The 19,816-nt window shown below is 35.0% G+C and overlaps 1 protein-coding gene across 3 annotated transcripts in view; it reads right to left on the bottom strand.

The window, feature by feature from the left end:
* FMN2 (formin 2) overlaps positions 1–19,816 on the bottom strand; it is a 142,537-nt gene that overhangs the window by 96,143 nt on the left and 26,578 nt on the right. Inside the window, exons 4-8 of one of the 3 annotated variants that reach the window (XM_052701750.1) lie at positions 17,805–17,952; positions 15,042–15,109; positions 5,097–5,129; positions 1,369–1,882; positions 117–1,284 (exon numbers count right to left, since the gene is read on the bottom strand). In XM_052701750.1, the coding sequence (XP_052557710.1) occupies positions 117–1,284; positions 1,369–1,882; positions 5,097–5,129; positions 15,042–15,109; positions 17,805–17,952 (1,931 nt within the window). Of the gene's footprint in view, positions 1–116; positions 1,883–5,096; positions 5,130–15,041; positions 15,110–17,804; positions 17,953–19,816 lie in introns of all 3 variants that reach the window. The other 2 variants (XM_052701734.1, XM_052701742.1) reach the window with 2 other exon arrangements.

Raw genomic sequence — 19,816 nt, 5'->3', positions numbered from 1 at the left:
TACTGAACTTGCTCTAAGTCTCTTATAAAGATCTGCATAGCAGCAAATAGATCTTTTTGCTCATAACACGATGCTATGAAGACAGCAAAAACACACTTCACAACTATATAACATACCTTTTACTGTGGAGCTGAATTCTTGTCCAATAAAGAGGCTTCATAGGTCGAGAAGGCTCTATCACATGCTTCCTGCTCCCCTTCTCTTGATTCATACCCATTGCAAATAAACCAGATGGTAATGGTGGGGGAAGGAATCCACCAACTTGTGGAACTGCTGTATAGGCACTGCCTTGAGCTGGTGGTGGAAGGGGTGCTGTTTCTCCAGGCAAAGGTGGTGGGGCTGCAGGTGGCACCCCCCACCCAGGTAGAGGAGGTGGTGGAGGAGGGCCTCCCACACCAGGTAGAGGAGGTGGCAGAGGAGGTGGTGGAGGAGGCGGGACTCCCGCACCAGGTAGAGGAGGTGGCGGAGGAGGCAGGACTCCCGCACCAGGTAGAGGTGGCGGCAGAGGAGGTGGTGGAGGAGGTGGGACTCCCACACCAGGTAGAGGAGGTGGCGGAGGAGGGAATCCCGCACCAGGTAGAGGTGGTGGCGGAGGAGGTGGTGGAGGAGGTGGGACTCCTGCACCAGGTACAGGAGGTGGAGGAGGAGGCAGGACTCCCGCACCAGGTAGAGGAGGTGGAGGAGGAGGCTGTGGTAAAGGGGCACCTGCACAAGGCAAGGGTGGTGGTGGTGGAGGAGGAAATGGTAGCATGGACCCTCCAGGCAGCGGTGGAGGAAGTGGTGGCACTCCTACTCCAGATAGAGTTGTTGCTGGGGGTGGAGGTGGTATTCCCAAGCAAGGCAGAGGAGGAGGTGGGGGAGGGATACCAGCTGCGGACAAAGGTGGTGGTAGTGGTGGAGGTGGTAGGATGCCCCCACCAGAAGGAGGGAGTGGGACTCCTGCTCCTGGCAGAGGTGGTGGTAGAGGGGGTGGAACTCCAGTACATGGGAGAGAGGAAGCTGGAGGCAACACTGGTATCTCCCCGCTTAGCAAAGGTGGAGGAGGAGGAGGTGGTGGAGGTGGCAGCAACTGCTGGGGTGCTATTGTTACACCGGGCAAAGAGTGGTCCAGTTGTGGCATTGCTGGGCCAGCAAAAGGCAGAGGGAGTCCTGAGCTAGGCAAGGGTGGCGGGAGTGGTACTCCTGCCATGGGCGTGGAAGCAGTGACAGAAGAGCCATGTTCCCCAGGTACAGGAGCAGCAAGTTCAGTGGCCGATAGCGATGAGGGGATGCTACATGTGGGCTCTGTGGGTAAAGAAAGGAAATGTTCACTACAAGTCACATTTGTAATACCTATCGATTGATGAGGAGCAGAAACTTCAGTCTCGCCTTCAAACGTAAGGGACAAATTAGCTTTGGGTCCTGGAAGAGGCGAATGTGAAGCAGTCTGTACTGATTGGCTTGCATCCAAGGGCACCGAGATTAACTTCGGTGACAGAATTAAGGAGATTTCAGAACAAAATGTAGGCTGTAATTCTAGAGCTGGCAATTTCTCAGATGGCTCTTCACCTTTGCCACTTTCCAAGTTCAGTGGTGAAGGGGGCAGTGGCAGTGCATTGGCTGAAGGCATTGTGTGTACTGAATAATCTTCTATTGGTGACGTTTGTACAGATCTTGCTTGTGACACAGTTCTGGGCACAGCCTCTGTTTGAGGAGTCACACTACTGAATTCCCTGCAGGCAGCATGCACATGCTCATTTTCCTGCTCCCTCTCTGTAGTCTGTACTTCTGTAGCAGGGAACTGTTTCTCTAGTTCTGCAATTTTAGTCCTCAGATCCTCAATAGTTTGCTCAAGCTGCTGGATGACACTGGCACGCTCCTCAGATTTCACTTCTGAATCATCCTTTAAGAGAAAAGGAACATATAATAAACACAAACAAGATAATATTTGTTACTATTACATATAAAAGATTTTGACAAAGAATATTGGTATTCCAGAGCCTCAGAGTTGACAAGCCTTTAAAGACAAGTATCATTTTGAATAGATGTATCTTAGAGTGGAAGAAAACGGTTTAGGAAAATGACTTGCTTCAGTATAAAACTATCTTTATCAGCATGAGTGTGTTTCAACTCTCATTACAGTTGGCAAAAGCAAAATTCCAGAAACATCTCTCTCCCCCCTTATGCCCTAACCAAGAAAACACTCAACAAGTGCTTTAAGTGCATTTGTACACGTTGGTACACACCTATTATGGGGGGAAGGGCACTGCAACACTTTAATTCTGTTATCTGGAAATATGCTAAGCATTTCTTCAAAGGGATGGAACTGCACATAACAGACTCAAATACTTCCGACTGCTGAATTTCAATATATACACATTAATGGTAAAAATAATAAATGCAGAACATATTTAATGTTTACTTCTTAAAAGGAACTAATCTCAAAATGGAGAGTAATAATGCTTCTTTCCATTCAGGTGCTCCGGAAAGAAAGAAGACAGAATTAGGAGATAACTTTCCTCCCACCTAAAATTTGACTCTTCTGCCAAGCTACGAAATGTGAATGAGTGAAATTAGAAAAGCTTCTTGTCTGAAATGGTTACTCTCCAATTGACTGTTTTCACGTTTTTAATCTCTTTTTCTCAAACATTTGATCCTGCCTTCAGTTCACTGAGTGGAGAAATGAGCCTTAAATAGCACAGTAATTTTAATATTCTTAAATATCAGAAAAAACCCTACTAAATGCGATAGGTATGTGCTTTATCAAAAGGTACCAAAAGAAGAAAAAGTCCCCGAACAGTTGGTGCTTATTCAGAAATGTTGAACAATACATAGAACAGAAGTGATGCTGCAATACAAAGTCTTCAAGAATTTTTTTTCCTAGTTATATCCATTTACTCTTTCGCATTCTTTACTGTTACTAGTTTTTAATTTGGGATATTAGTTACCAGCATCAGAACTTCAAGCATTTAGATTAATTTTGTCACACAACAGCTTTTGCAAGTGGTTATGGCTAAACTGTTCAGTGCCTTTTTATGCTTTCATGAAAGCAAACTTCATGAGGAGACTGCAGGCTTATTTCATAGGGAATCTTTCAAATATTCAGATTTCACAGGTCTTGAAAAAGAAGCCTGCAAATAAGCATATAATACCTGATTAACTAAATACCTTGATTTATTTCAGGAAGATGATGTTTTTAATCTCATCCTTTGACATACATATAAAAGCCAATATTATTTCTGAAAAATGAAGTTGTAACTTCCAGATGGTGACTATTGATAAAATATATGTTCATTAATACTTACAAAGGTGTTTCTGCACAAAATTGTTTTTTAAACATAAGATTAGAAATTCATGTTTATCTTAGTTTTCTAGCTGTTCTAAAACAATCTCAAAATTAAAAAGCACCAGCTTCTACACTTAAATAAAATATGGTGCAATTTTGAATCTACTTCATCAAAACTAATTCTTCTCTATTGTCTGAATGTTCTGGAATTGCAGTTTGATCTCAAAGTCATGTATTTCAACTTGTTCTCCCAACCAAACTTTGAATAGAAATGTAAAAACAGAGAACATAAAAAAGGATTTTTGATGAATAGTAAAGGAATTAACAGACATATTAACAAATGATATTATAACAAGAAAAAAAGGTTAAAGATATTTTCTTTACAGACTGCCATTTCTGTTAATAGCTTTGTGTTTGTAGTGATAACGGTTTTGTTGAAGAACTCCATTATGAAGGAAAAAGATGAATATCCTATTATCTCTGCATTTCATCTCGTCTTATCCCCAGTATCAGTCACCCACAAACACAGTATCAAGACCTATACATTCTTTAAAAGACAACACTGCAAAGACAACAGAAATATACTACTAGGTTTTCTAAGGCCACACAGTTGTTTTCAGTTGTTTGTGAAAAAAAAATCAGTTTTTCCAGACTGCAATTCTCCTAATATCCAATTTTAAAACTGAAAGAACAATCTACCAAAAGCTACACAACAGATATAGCTTTTCAATTCTAACTGAATTGGAAAATTTATTATTGCCATGAAAAAAACAACAACAACACTGAAGCCAGCAGGATTAAACGCAACATTAAATGGTTCTGCAGAGATTTACCTTAATGATAGGTGATCTCAGAAGAGTTTACTGCATTAAAAACTGATTTATTTAGATTAGATTAAATTTTTCAGAAGAAAAAGAGGTAGTCCTTGAATCCTAAAATGCAACATGAACTACAGGAAAAGCCTAGAAATCATGTTTTGCAGTAGATCATGGAAGTTTCTTCAAGAAAAGTGTTTTTGTTTGTTATTGTTTTTAAGAAGGCAGCCAAGTGGCATGGTTAAATAACTGAAGAGAAGAATCAAAAATGTTTTGATGAACTAAAGTGACTTTTGACTTCAAGCCCTAGAACCGCGTCTCAATGACAGGAGAAAAACTGTATTTCAATCTTCCTCACTTACTGTGACCTTGTTATGTAAGAATCACAATTATATCCACTTTCTCACATAAAAACACAAAAGACTTATATGAACATAGAAGATTTTGCTATGAATGCTGAGAGAACTGCAAACTGCATTGATCTCAAATTTATTTGGTTCAAAAACAGAACAAAATCCGTACTTATGCCTCCAGAATTATTCTAGATAGAGGAAGTCCTCAGACTAGATTCATTACATTTCTGCCTTTCCTACAGCATTAAGTTTAAATTTTTTCTTGAAAGATTTTTTTCTTTTTTAAATCCTGAGTTTTATCTAAGAAACATAATACACAGCACATTTCCACCAATAAGAAAGGAAATTTGAAGAACAGGCCAACCAAAACAAAACAAGCAATTTAATCAAAACACACCAAAACAAACAAACAAAAAAGCCATGAGTGATCAGAACTGAAAATTTGATCATTCATTAAGAAGAACAGGCAAGAGAAGATTTAATTTCTGGTATATACAAAAGATGGTAAAAAGCTGTTGATAAGAACCTGAATATCAAGTTAAGAAATGCACATCATAAAAGAAAGTTCATTTTTTTTTTTTAATCCAAAGTACAATTCCACTGCAGAAACCTACGGGTTTTAAAAGCAATATGTGGGAACTCTGTCTTGCCTAGAGTTCTTACCCAGGACCCAGGTACTGTGGAACAGTCTTCTTTCTGTAAAGAAAGAAAGAAAGGTGGAAGCTTAAGCCTTTCTTTATCCAGATGAGCTGTGTGAAAGCTGCGAATGTGAAAAAAAAAATCCACAAGTGTATGAGTATAGAATTTTGCTCAGCATTCCTCAAACAAGTTTTACACATTCCATATGCAATGTGTTGGCTAAATCTGGGACAGTTGCCCTAATTGTGCTTGTACTGTAATCATTGACTTGTGAACTTGCAGTATCCAACAGATACTGCTTGCTGTGTAAAAGCTTCTATACCCCAATCTGCATGTGCACAAACAGCCTGTACATTACAGCCAACTCTTTCCAACCTTGTCACGTTTGCACATACATGCATCAGCAGAAAAGCTGATCTATGAGGATAAAACATGTCCATTGTCAAACATTTAAAATTTCAGATCACAGCTATCTCTCCTAATGAGTTGGATTTCTCAGATGAATGTTTGAAATAAAATTTCCAGGCAGGGAAACAACAACAACAAAAAAACTTAGCGAAAGCCCAAATGTATTTCTAAAAATCTCCTACTTGTACTGGAGAATGTATTCATTTTCTATCTCTATATATAGTTTCCAATATACACACATATATTGCATTCACTTATATGTTTTATGAACAGACGTAATGTACCTTTCTCTTCTGAAAATAAAGTGAATGGCAGTTCTTAATGGCATTTATGGAAAATTTAAAAAATAAAAACAATTTAGTTTTAGAAGATAACATCTTACACTATTACGAGCCCAGAATTAATAATCAATAATCTGATCATTTTCAGCAGTTTGTTGCAGTCATGCTATTTCTTCTATGTGAAATTCATACTTCTAAGACAGGATTTTAGATTTGTTTACCTTCTTTCCCTTTTTAATTTTTTTTATCCTTTTGTTTCTCTGAAATTAGTAATTCTGTTGCTACCTGGCTGCATTCACACTCTTGAAATAGAAGCACATACACAAGCAAGACTAAGATGGCAAAACCAAAGATCTCTTAAGGTCTCCCAGTATGTCAGCACATGCTTCTAGTAGCATCCAGTTGTATAGAAGAATGTTCTTTCCAAGCAACCTTAAGGAAAGGAGATAAAACTCTAACAAAAATTCTCAGTGCTGCAGCTATTGTTAGAAGAGAAGTACTGATGGTCACTTGCATCCAAACAGCACAGAACCTGATTTTCATGTTTCGCTTAATCCCCAAAACTCATTTGCAACATATTAGTTTTACAATTGCAGAAATTGGGCCAATAGCTGGCAAACATGCCAATGGCTTCAGGGAGAACCAGCGAAGGAGAATTGGTACTGGATGCTAGATTATTCCTCAGACTAGTAGATCATATCTCATTTGAGAAGGTTTTTCTGTACTGAAGGTGTGTGTATGGGGACAAAGGGTGTATGTTTTCACAACAGTTTAAAGCTACACTGCATGTTAAGTTATATTCTTCCACATTTTCCTACAGCCACAAGGAAACATGACACTCAGGCCCCAAATTAGGACTGAAGAAGCCAGCCCTAGAAAGCAAGTGAAGTGCACTGCCCTGCCTGAAGTGATTAATTGTATTTGGCGGATGTGAGCTAATCTCCCACACAGAGACACAAGTGACATACTGCAACACCGGATTACAGAAGCCTATGCATTGCTGGCACTGGGGCTTTTCAGCTCTTCCTAAACTGATGAGCTAGGACAAGTCTATAGCCAGCTGAAAAGTTATCATATCCTATTACAGATGACAAAATAAACACTCAAATAAGGAATTACAGAAATTAAAAAAATAAAAATAAAAAATCAATAACTACCATAATTCAAATAGTTAAATAAGAAAATAGATTAAACAAAGAAAATGGATCCACAACCAAAGACATGTTCATTACAAATGCCAACTTCCAAAATTAGAGTAAGAAAGCAGTTTTCTTTTTAGAGGCAATTTCTTGAAGCATCTGTTCCCAAACAGTTGCCTGAATGCCTTCTCCTTGGGCTAAATACACTTCAGAGGATAAGAATCCATTTCTTTCCTTTTCTCATTTTTAGTCAGTAAACTGAAGATGCATCAAAGGTTGAAAACTTGCAGAGTTCTCCCTCTTTGAAGTCATAAGACTTGTAGCTAAGTTGAAATATGACTGCATGTTATCCCTAAGTTCTACTATAACTGAAGCATCAAGAATTTTTGCTGACTGGAGATAAGTCTTACACAACCACTGAACACCACCCTAGAAGAAATGCAGTGGTCCAGTGTAATAACTGTCATCTATACTACATCAGGTCTGCACAAATAACTTCAAAAGAGCATACTCCATCTAATTTCATTTATTCCAAAAAGTAGTTTAAGTGTTCAGTCATACACACCAGTGTAAAATAGGTGCATAACAAAGAATAGAAAACACAACGTAAAAAAAAAAACAAAACAAAAAACACAACAAAAAACCCACAGAGGTCTATTATTTTTAACATAACTTTATTATGCCTATTTCTGCTGTCTCTTCAGGTCTCTCCTGTTTATTAGAGACTGCTATAATAGAACTAGCTGCCCTCAGATTTTTCAACAGTTGAAGAGAGAACTGAAATCTAGGCATCTATGCTATCAATCCAATTAGCAGCAGGTTCTTTAAGAGTCAACAACTTTAAAAGTGGGGATAAAATCTGTTGTGGATTTATTTTAACACAGGAAAAAAAAAAAAAAGAAAAAAACAAGTGGTAGAAGAAAGGATGTGATTTTCCATGCTATTTTCAGGGTCTAAAAGTTTTTCTATATATCAGAGCTAAGAAAAACCAACCATCTCACTGGGTTAAAACAAATCTGTTGTAACTTGAATTTTACTAAATTGGCATGCTATAGAAAGAAGCTGAACCTGTCTGGACTAGGCTTTTTTTTTTTTTTTTTTTTTTTTTTAAATAAAAGTTTTTGGTTCATCTATAAATGGTTTGGCAACCTGGGTAGGTACTACTGTTTATTCTTACTCATTCTGTTATTTCTGTTCTCTTTATTTCCAGGAACTATGGTAGTTTTTATACTAGAAATAGAAAGTTAGGATTCTATTGCCCAAATGAGAATGTTAATATAACCTGAATTTGAGACTCCTCCAGTGTCTTTCTTTTCGTTTCCTGATAGTCCAATATTGGAGGAAAAAAAAAAAAAAAAAAAAAAAACGATTTTTGCAGGTCAAGTTTGACACGTCCTGATATGCAAATAACTGGAGTTTGATACTTCTACATAGTGCTTGACCTTTTCATACAAAAGCTTAGCCAGACCACAAAATAGGAGATGCGTATATTGCTTTTGTTTCAGGCTTCAAACAGAATTAGCAGAGGAAAAAAAAAAAAACAAAAAACAAAACCAAAAACCCTCAGCAAGAATAATTCTTCATAGAAAGGGATACATAGTCTTCACTGCCCTGAAATATGAGCCTGCTATTCACTAAAGAATAAGTCTGGGAAGATGGAGTCAAGAGTCTTCACAAATGTATCCACAAATATGCTTAAGGTAGGGACTGGAATCCAGTCAGCTTCTGTATCTTTTTAAAATTGGAAAGATTATTAAAAACAAAGATTTTTCATTTCAGATGAGAATACTAAATAAAATAAATCACAAAGCTAGTCTCCAATGATTTCATTATGTTTTGAGGGTTTAAGCAAAAAGATTTTGGTATGATGGATTTTAGAAAAAAAAATCTCTTAGAGTAATATGACTATTTGAAACAAAGCAAATAATTTAACATTTGAGAATGTGATCTTATCTGTAATTTTGGGTTTTGAATGTAACAATCAACAACTCCTCTAAAATGAAAAAAATATGTAAAAAATATGTAAAATCTGCATTTTCTATATAACTTTATCAGAGAATCACAGAACTGTAGGTTGGAAGGGACCTCCAGAGATTGAGTCCAATCCCCCTGCCAAAGCAGGTTCCTTACAGCAGGTCGCACAGGTAGGCATCCAGGCAGGTCTTGAACATCTCCAGAGAAGGAGACTCCACCACCTCCCTGGGCAGCCTGTTCCAGTGCTCCGTCACCTCACTGTAAAGAAGTTCTTGCACACATTTGTGCAGAACTTCCTGTGCTGCAGTTTCTGGCCGTTTCCCCTTGTCCTGTCTCCACTCACCACTGAAAAGAGTCCGGCCTCGCCATTCTGCCCCCCACACCTTAGATATTCATAGACCTGGATCAGGTCTATAAATTTATGCCTGTCATGCATTTGTTTACTCACTGCTCACTCAGAAATAACTATGTTCTGCTAGTATTTTACTAGCAATCTATAAAAGAGCAAGAGAGAAAGGCATACCATTGCTCAGAGTCACACACACAGGAATACAAAAGGTAACTTCCTAAACAAGACCTACCCATTTCAGTCATTTATATTTTAGAAAGACTGAGAAACTTGCACATCGTAGTCATGATTTTAAATTCCACTTAAATTCACCACAAAATTCCACTTAAATAAATCAGTCTTTTTATCCCTGCTGTTTGTGATAGAAGGAAAGTCTGTAAATCTTTATCAACTTCAGTTGTACAGAATTTGCAACCACACAGCTCAGGCAGTATTTTTCCTGGAACTTTAAGGTTGGCACTACTTTTCAAAGCAGTTAAATATAAAATAACAAAGAATTCTGGTTTTTTTTTTTTTTCTTCCTTGTTCCCTCCCCCCCTCCCCTGCCAAGTAAAAATAATAATCAAAATTGAAAATGCAGAATGATCATTATGCAAAATTATATTCTGTTGTACAGTATTCTCATAAAGTCTGCTTTGTAGAAGCTGGATTAAACACCTGAACTTGTCCAGAAGTTTATTGAGAATTATTTTAATCAACATTCAGAAGAAAACTAAGATAACTTAAAATTAATCTACTTTCCTTAGACTACGTATTTTCAGCTGTTAAGCTGTTAAAAAGTGTCACATCAGAAATGTAGCAATTAATCATAAAGAAAGTCTTCATCTTTCTACCACTGACTTAGCAAAGCAGAAAGTACACACTAACACTTATCACAGATCCATCCCTGGAGATGAACAAGTCCTAAGAAATGCGGCCAAACATCTATACTAGCTCTACTTGGGGAAAAGTGTTGGTGGGAGAGAGACTGAACATATTTCCTCCCTATGTCTATTCAGCCCTAAAATATTCTATGGCAGCTTTAATTGCAGTAGCTTGCCAAGTATCAAAAAGGAAAAACAATAAAAAGCCTTTCAAATTTAAATGAGTGTATGGGCAAAGCATTTTATAATGAACATTAAGAACACAGATTAGAGTAAAACTACTTTTAGTCTCAGTAGGATCAGGAGGAAGAGTGCAAAAATGTGCTATTCTCTCTTCCCAAAGACCACATTTTGTTCTTAAAGAAGTAGTGGCTTCAAGCAAAACAGTAGAACCCTATCCAAGAATTGTTAAGTCTGGATTCAAAATATTAATATTTGTTCTGAAAATCAATTGCTTTTGTTTCCTACCACAAAGGCTTGATATATTAGTTTACATTTTCTATTTCTTTAAATGTAGAGCCTGTGATTTATATTCCATGAATGTTTAATAATAAAAAGTCACCCTTTTTTTTTTTTTTTTTTTTTTTTTTTTTTTTTAAATTCTTTCCAGCATTATGAATGAATAAAAAAGGTTCAGAAAAGATTCAGGCTAACAGTTACCTGCCTTCTAGCGGTCTTGGAGATTATACCAATCAAATGTGTTTACAATTCTGGATTAACAACAAACAATAACAGGAAAAAATCACCTTAACAATGACAGCACAGAGCTTTCTGAACATTCAAGTTTTCAGGACTGCTGTTATTTTTAGGATATGGTCTTATTAGCCTTAGGAGATGCTCCAGTTACTTAAACCACAGCCAAATTTAAATACAGTAGATGTGGATACCTTTTACAGGCTAGCTTCTTAACTACCAGAAAGACACCATTTTCAGACCAATAAAATTGAGCTCTCACCTGAGAATATTTTAAGGATTCCTCTGAGAATGATTTACCAGTACATTTCTCGCTCCTTCAAAAATACTTAACTGCCATCTAGTGGCTGAGTAGGCAGACTTCTTTATGGTGTTTTTAAGGCTCTACTTACACAGTTCTACCGTTTCTCCTTGTGATCTCATTTTTCTTTCAGGGCCATTCTGACACTAGCAGAATCCAGTGCTTTAAATACATAGCTCAGCTTGAATAGAGAAGAACTCACACCCTCTTGTTAAATTATATTGAGATTTCAGCTTGGAGAATAGAACAGTCATGCTCAGTCAAATATTTTAAAAGTTTGGTCTATTTATCTACTATTAAACAAACAAAAAAAATCTTAATGCTCAGAAGGCTTTCTACAGCAGAAACAAAACCACTGGAGCATGTTTAAGCTGAAGAAAACATTCTGACATTAAGAAAAAGCGAAAAATCTCAAAATTGGAAACCTGCATAAAATCTGTGTTTCATGAGCATTTAAAGACCAAATATACACGATTTCTGCTTATCACGTCTGAGATTTAGCTTTGACAGAGATTAGACTCCTTTTTACTACCGAAATAAAACATTCTGCACTTGCACATTTCCTATGACTGTTCTTATATCCATAACTGAAGTATCTACCAGATTTCTATCATTTCTTGTGCCACAAGAAATTTGTTTTCTTTCTGTACATTTTTGATAAAGCATAATTTATTCATAAGGCTAACAAGGAAACACCTCTGTATGCTTACTTACTTGAAGCGAAGTTACCCCAAATTGCAACATTACATATTGAATGGAAAATTAGAGTAAGTTGCTGCACCACACGTATACAAACCTAGACAACGTTGGGAAAGATTTGATTTAAAAAACTCTTAAGTTATTCTCTAGCTTTTTTTGTTTTCTGCGATTTGGATATGCTGGCATGAAGTTGCAGGAATTTTAAATTGATGCTAGTTCTTAAAACAAAATACCAAACTATTTGAGAGAACAAAGATTATAGCATTTACTTTGTAAAATTCAATGGGTAGATTTCATTATCATTCAATTCATATAGCAAATGTCTAAGAAGTTTCCTTCATTCAAACTTTTTTCTCAATAAGACCATTGCATCTTCTGAAAATATGTGTTTTTTTTTTTTCCTCAAGAAAGAGCATGCAAATCGAAGCTGCATTTAAAAAAAACAAAAGCCATAACATAGGAACTTTTATCTTATTAGCATATAAACATTTTTTTCCTTCGGTTCCTACTGAACAGTTATTATCCAGTCTCCATCACAGCATCTTTGTCCAGATGAGAGGTTCGTTACACAGAAATAAGAAAAATTCCCTATTAAAAAAAATCCTTAATTTATTTGTTATTGTAGAATCATTTCAGGCAAGTCTTCTTTGCCTCACCTCTATCTCTAAGAATAACCTAATAATTATTTGTTGGTAGAAATTAAATGAGCCAGACAAAAACAAACAACTGAACTTGAAATGCTACAACATTAAGGTGGTTTTTTGGTTGGCAAATTCTTCCACTGGAAACGTAGTTTAAATACTCAATGCAAACTGTAATACAACCAAAATCAGATACGAGGCAGTAGACCAGACATCTTCAATGGAATGTAATTAATTACATTGAAATTCTAACCTTCAAATACACGTAATCATGGCTTGCTTTCTAAATTTCTGCTGAGTGAGCATTTATCACAGGTGATGTGATATAGTTCAGATACAGATGATCACACAAATATAAAACGCTTTGGTAATAAGATGTGTAAAAGAAAAAGAAATGTAGGCGACTGTCAAACAGTATATAAGTTTTTAGTTCTGTGATGTCCCTGTACTCAAGCTCAGCTTTTATGTGATTATTTAACAATTATAAGCTTTTATTTCCTGCCTGTTACGACTCTATCTAGTATATAAAATAAAGTAAAATTGAGTTAAAACGTAGGGAAAATTGCAAAAAAATTGCAAAAGAGCAGGAGTGCAAAAGAGAGAATAACTTGGCTCTTGCATAAAAGTACAGCTGCCAAATTGAAACTTCAAGTTTGAAGCTCAGGTTTCTAAATGAGAACATTCAGTTTTTCTCTTCTTTCTTCACTAAAGGACTTCCATCTAACAAAGATTTGTTTGTTTTGAGAAGACCGTGTAGACATTGTTGCTCTTCTCTGGCAATTCAAAGCTAAGACTTGAAATTATTGCCATTTTATCTTATTTTTAACTCTACTCAACAAATCCTGCATTAAAAACAGGCATTCTCTTACAATCTCTTTTTTAAATTGTGACTTTTGTGAATAAGCTGTTTTTGACTGAAGAAGAGAAGTCTTACAACTTGAGGAAATTAGGCCAAAAAATACAAGATAGTGTCTAACATCACAGACGGAAGGAAATATTCAAGATATATTAAAAAATCCCTTAGAACGGCAACAAAATGCAGAATCTGGGGAGGGAGTATAGGGCAGGGGAGAAGGGGACAGCAAGGTGACATTCACTTTTACTTTAGAAGCCTTTTGCAGTAAATTTAATTAACAGAATTTTTATAAGCAACATAAATGCTTGCATTTGTTTCTATGTCAATACCAACCACAGCAAATTATTTTTACCCAATGTGGATAATTCTTTTTAAGGGAACAGTTAGGGTAGGGAGGAAATTTGAGAGAAACATAGTTGATCAGATTCAAGTTTTGTGCTAGGTCTCCCCTTCTTTGTTATCACCTACTTGGATAACAGCAGCCAATGCTTGCTTCCTTCAGAAATAAAACTTACAAACTAGATAAAGAGTGAAATGATAGGTCTCTAGAAGTAACATTCATAGCATTACATCACATTTAACAAAAAGTACAAACTATAACAAGAAAGAATTGACTATAGTACATGATTTATCTCCAAACATGATAAAAGACATTAGTTTTAACACTTTGCTCAGTAAACGTTCTTTTTGCAATATATATAATATGTATGCATGCTGGATATTTTCAACTATTTAGGACAATACAGAAACACTTTCATTTCACCCATGTACATTTTCTAATATTAAGGCTCTTCCACTCTGGTTTTTAATGTAAACCAGGGAGAAGACATAACACAGCAAAAAATAGAGAACACTTCTTGTCAATGAGGTGATCATGCATACAAAGTACTTATTGCTGTTATTCACTGATGACTAACAGTACAGAATGGAAGAAGTTTACATTATTGCTGTAAGAGATGAATAGAGAACAAGAGGGATTTGCTAACACTAGCAAATGGAATAAAATAAATCAGATAAATAAATGATTAACGGAGGATTAAAAAAAAATGCATGGGACAAATATAATTTAAGCTTAAGATATTGCAATGTAGAATATTTTTGTGATATAATTATAACTAATGAGTTCTAGTCTTCAAGCATTCCTAAAAATACAGAAAGAGGAAAATTTAGATAATCAATTAGAAGAACTCTTCAAATGTTTGGTAAGACTAAACCACACACAAAACCCCTGCTTGAAACTGAATTAAATTAGTAAACCTAACAAACAAAGAATAGAACGTATTTTGTTAGACATTATTTTCTACTTCAGAAACAAATTCAGTGATTATTTTTTACAAAACACAGCCATTAATATACAAGAAAGGGCTGTGGCCGAGGAGAGTAGATAGATCAGCTCCATTAAAAAAATAATCTTTACCGCTATTAGTCACACAAACTTCTGTAGATTAACTGACATAACCTGACCTTTTATTTCTAAGAGAGACCAAGAGATACCATGATCTCTGGAACAAAGCATTACTTCTGAGTGAAGTGAACAATAATTTGACAATAATTATTTTAGGCAGGCAGGAACATTTAATCTCTGTCCCTAGATAAACAAAGGAGCATGAGGATTTTGAAAGAAAAGTTTAGATTGAAGAGAGAAAACTTAAGTGTTTACATTTTGAAAATCCATTACACAAGAACTATTGCATAAATGACTAAAGTACTACTTTTCCAGCCTTTTTATAGAATGCTACTTAGAATGCTTGTGTCAGGATCTTACCTGTGCCTGCTGAACATCTTCTATGTGTTGTTTTTCTGCTTCTAGCACAGTAGATTTCAACTCTGATTCTGAAAAAACAAACAAACAAACACATAGGTTATATATACAAACACATTTCATCGCTCTAAAATACACATTAAGGATTTAATCAAAAGAGGATAATTAAGAAAACCTAGCCATCCTACTTTTCTAATTATTCACTTAAAGTTAATTGCACATTACATATATATATATATATGTAATATATATATATATGCCTACATATATATATATATGCCTTTAACTTCAGGAATGGGGCATCCATGACTTCTTTGAGCAATTTGTTCCAGTGCCTTATCACCTTCTGAGTGAAGAATTTCCTAACATCTGATCTGCATTTTTCTCACTTCTTTTAGTTTAAAACTGCTCTTTGTTCTATTATTATCAGGCTGTGTAAAAAAAAAACTTCATCTTTTTAATAAGCTCCCTTTAAGTACTCAAAGGCTGCAATGAGATCTTCCCAAAGCCTTCTCTTCTGCAAAGGCTACAAGAAGCAAAAAGCGGGATGATTACTGTTGGCAGCTATGTCATCTTTTTGACATGGCCCTCCTCATCTGCCACAAGATTTGAGATGGCCACTAGGAGGTAGACAATGACAGAGATAAAACTTGTATTTTAAAAGTGTGCTTGAAAGACAATTGGCTTCACTAAAGAAAGTAAATTTGGAGAAATATCAAAGCAATATTATTCCTTGTCTGGCATCTCAATAGGGCAAAATAGTCATGTATACTTATTGTGTAAGTGTACAGAAATTACTCCCTAGAGTTAAGGGCATTCAAAGTGCAGATGTAAAACTATTTACTTTGGGTTCAAATTGAATTAAAAACAGCATTAATTTGGTTTTCAAGACTTTGACAACATTATCCATTTATATTGAAAGATAAAACAAGAATTCTTCATTCTTTAACTGTTTTCTACTTCTGAATAACTAGTAAAAATCCCAATGAACATCTATTCATTCCTCCACTGAATTATCTTATGTATATATGCACACACACATTATATAAAATATATAGAATATACTATATAATAACTTATATAATATATATATAAAACTAAAATATTATCTGCACATTTTTCCTAGAAAATGGACATCAAAACAAAATTCCAAACAGGCATTCTTTTCTTAGCTTCAAGTTTTTGTTTATAAACTTTGCCTCTAATGTTTACATTGCATATAGTAATAAAAATACAAATAAAGAATAGCTACTCTTCATACAGAAATTTAAATCCTTATAAAATACTTGCCCCTTCCACATATCAAAGGCCATGTATAAAAACAGTAGTCACACATCATGAGAGAAGTGTGAATATTTCAGGTTCACGTGCAGTATCTCTCACTTCCATTTTCTTCCACATGGCAAATAATCAAACAAAATCTAAACTATTTATTTACTGAGTTTTTATTTATTTTACTGAGTTTTTCTGAGTTTATTCAGAACATTTAATTTTTCCTTTTCCTTCCATGCATCAAATGGCAAATTTACACCAACTGATAAAATTCCAGTAAGTCAACACAGAAAGTAAATTGATGACTATTTATGCTCCGTTTAGAAATGGTAGCAATATGCAGTTTTCCTTTTCATCTCTTATTCTATTTGCCTAAATTTCTGCAGTATTTAAGAGGGTAGTGACTGAGATAAGGAATACACATATACTACACATTTTATATAAGTATAGTAGAAATAATTAAATATAACAACATTGGATGGAAACAGGATACAAAATGAACATATTTAGTAGTCTTTATCTGTATAGTTGAAACACTATCAAATAAGTAAAAATAACATTCTGTATTTCAAAATACATTTAATTCATTATTCATCTGGACATTAGAAACATCAAACTCATTGTTTACTTGCACTAGCCTCTGCCATGCTAAAATCTCAAAGTAAAATAAGGAATAAAATATTCCTCTTCTTGTTTTCAAAGTCAGTCGCTCTGATTGCATATCCAATACCTGAGTCTCCAAGAAAAGCAAACCAAAGTACATGGCAATTAATTCATCTACCACATATGGCACCATTCATATTGAATACAAAATAAAATAAGTAGTTCAGCATTTAAGATGATACCATTTAATGCTGGACGACTGTGATAGTCCAGTGCTGGATCATCCCACACCCTGAACTGCATCAGTAAGATGCATGCATTAATGTTTCTTTGACCAGTAATAGCATTGCTTTGGTAAAAGTGTAAAAAGTCACTGCATAAACAGAATTATATAGTAACACTGCATTTTTTGTTGGCATCACTTATTTTGCTTGTGACTGCATAAATAAAAAAATATTGCCAACAAATAACATCCATGCAAGGAATACTTAGCTCTTGTTCCAGAAAAAGTGGTCTCAAAGAAACGGAAATCTGAAATCAACTCCACCCAAATACTACAATAAATATTTAGAGATATGTTGAAATGATGACTTAATTCTTCAAATTGAGGGGGAAAAAATAGGAATGGTTGGTAAGTGAAAAAAGGTATGAGATCTGATAAAAATGTATTAGTCAGCAGATGCTAGGTGCACATCTTGATTGTTAAGAAACATACATTTTTTGCTTAATATTTTTTATTAGATTTATGCTATCTAACAGATTTTCTGATGCTAACCCAATATCTTCAAAATCAGATCTGTTAGAAGATACTAACTTTGTAGCTTGGATTCTAAAAGGCAGCAGTTCCCCCCAGTGTCATATATGCATCTTGTTCAAGTCCAAAACATGTACCTGCTTCTGGAATTTCAAGTCTTTGTTCTTCATCTGGAGGTTTGGGTGAGGGCCACGCAGATGAAATTCTCCTTGGAAAGCTTCCTTCAATGTAATCTGATGAATGTGTGGGTTGGCTAACTGCAGCCCAAGTATAAAGCTGGTCTTGCTGTGGTCATTAAAAAAAAAAAAAAAAAAGATTAAGAAATTCATATATAAAGACAATATCAAAATATTAATGTCTTTGTTTCCAACATAGAGTTCATTATCCATCCCTATGTCAAGGCAGGTTTCTTTTTATACTCTCCGTCTTGTGCAAAGAATTAACATAAACCTATATTGAAAGAACTGAATGTTCTGATTTTGAAATAACATCTGTTAACAATAGGAAAAACTAACCTTAGTTATCTACATGCACAAAAAGAGACTAGAATACAGTTCAGCATTTTTAGAGTGTGCGAGCAACTCCAACACCTTTTCTTAGAGAGACAGAAGTTTCCGTCCGGCATGACAATGCTACTTTAAATAGGGCTAGTTTACAGTTTGCAGGAAGGAAAAAATACTTTAATCCATACTCTGTATTTTACATCATATTTACAAACCAGAAAAAGAAACCGAATATTCTCAGGATCCTTTCAGAATAAACTGAACTGAGATGTTTATTCTCTACAACTCTGCTGATTTGTTTTTTTCACTTATATTTCTGTATTGATAGACAAATTAAAAGATAAGTTTGCTTTTAAAGGCAAATTAAAGTGTTCTTAATCATCTGGTGTCAGATCCAAGCACATTCTTCAATAGCTTTCAACTTCATCCATTTTGTGTTCAAGTAGCTTTAGTTGCGATTCCCAGTATGCATCAACAAGTACACCTTGAGGTTAGATCTTTTTAATACTATAAATTTTACAAAATAAGTCCCAGCAAGAGCATGAGTCTGAGCATTTGGTCTGGAATAATGCAAAAATATTGCACTAGAAAATTAGATAAATCAACATAAAGAATAAACATAATGATATCCCTCAACATCATCTTCTTTCAAAGATCACATTTATGGTCCCCGTTTCACTCTCTTCTTAGCCCAATATCAGTAATATGTTTTGCTGCATATTTCATTTTTAATATTAAACTTTTTTTTTTTGAAGACAGATCTTAAACAAGTATTGAAGACAGCCACCAGGAGAACATAACACAAATATTTTTGAAATATTTCCACTCCATGTGACTAAGCTGCTATTTCTTTAAAAATAAGTTGTGATAAAGTGGTACAACTTTATTATTTATCCAATTTATGCAAATTTTTGCTTTTTAGAAGATAAACATTTCAGGTGTCAGCCTAAATTTCAGTAACACAAGAATAAAAGGGAGAAGGAGAGAGAGGGAGACCTGTGAATACTGCGTGAAGAAAAGGAAATGGTGCTAAATATTGCTATTTATCTTTTTCTTTTTTTTCTGCACCATCCAAATCTCAACAGAACAAAATATTGCTGCCCACTGTATTGCTTAAGATCGGAAACCTTACACAATCCAAGAAACAAGGAGAAGAACAATCTGTGCAGTGGGTTAGCTGGGTAATAACAATTTTCACCAGGCTTACAAGTAGAGTTATAGAGAAATAAAATAGAAAATGACAATTTATTGTAGATTATATTAACATAATATAAATAGAAGACAAACTATTTCCAGACATGATATTTCAGTATCTTGAAAGATACAGTATAAACTTTTAACAAATAAGCTTTGATGCATGATTAGTCTACTCAAATTTTTAAAAACATACAAACAATATCTTAGAATAATGGCATGATTAGAATACATTATCATAGTAATGTAGTATAAAGTACCTGTGTTCCAGTTGATATGATTTACAGTATGTAAACTATGAACAGTTACGACATCAGACAACTCCATCCTATACTCCTAAACCTTGGTTACTACAGAAGATTTTTTGTTGTTATTGTTGTTCGTTCTGCTTGTTTTTGAATCTTTAATTTTCTATTTGACACAAAGAAAGATGAGGGAAGAGTCTGCAATGT

The sequence above is a fragment of the Tympanuchus pallidicinctus genome, unplaced genomic scaffold, assembly GCF_026119805.1.
Source record: "Tympanuchus pallidicinctus isolate F22 unplaced genomic scaffold, pur_lepc_1.0 scaffold1, whole genome shotgun sequence".
Lineage (NCBI taxonomy): Eukaryota > Metazoa > Chordata > Aves > Galliformes > Phasianidae > Tympanuchus > Tympanuchus pallidicinctus.
Note: the sequence above shows the minus strand (reverse complement) of the source record. Positions and strands in the feature narration are given on the sequence as shown.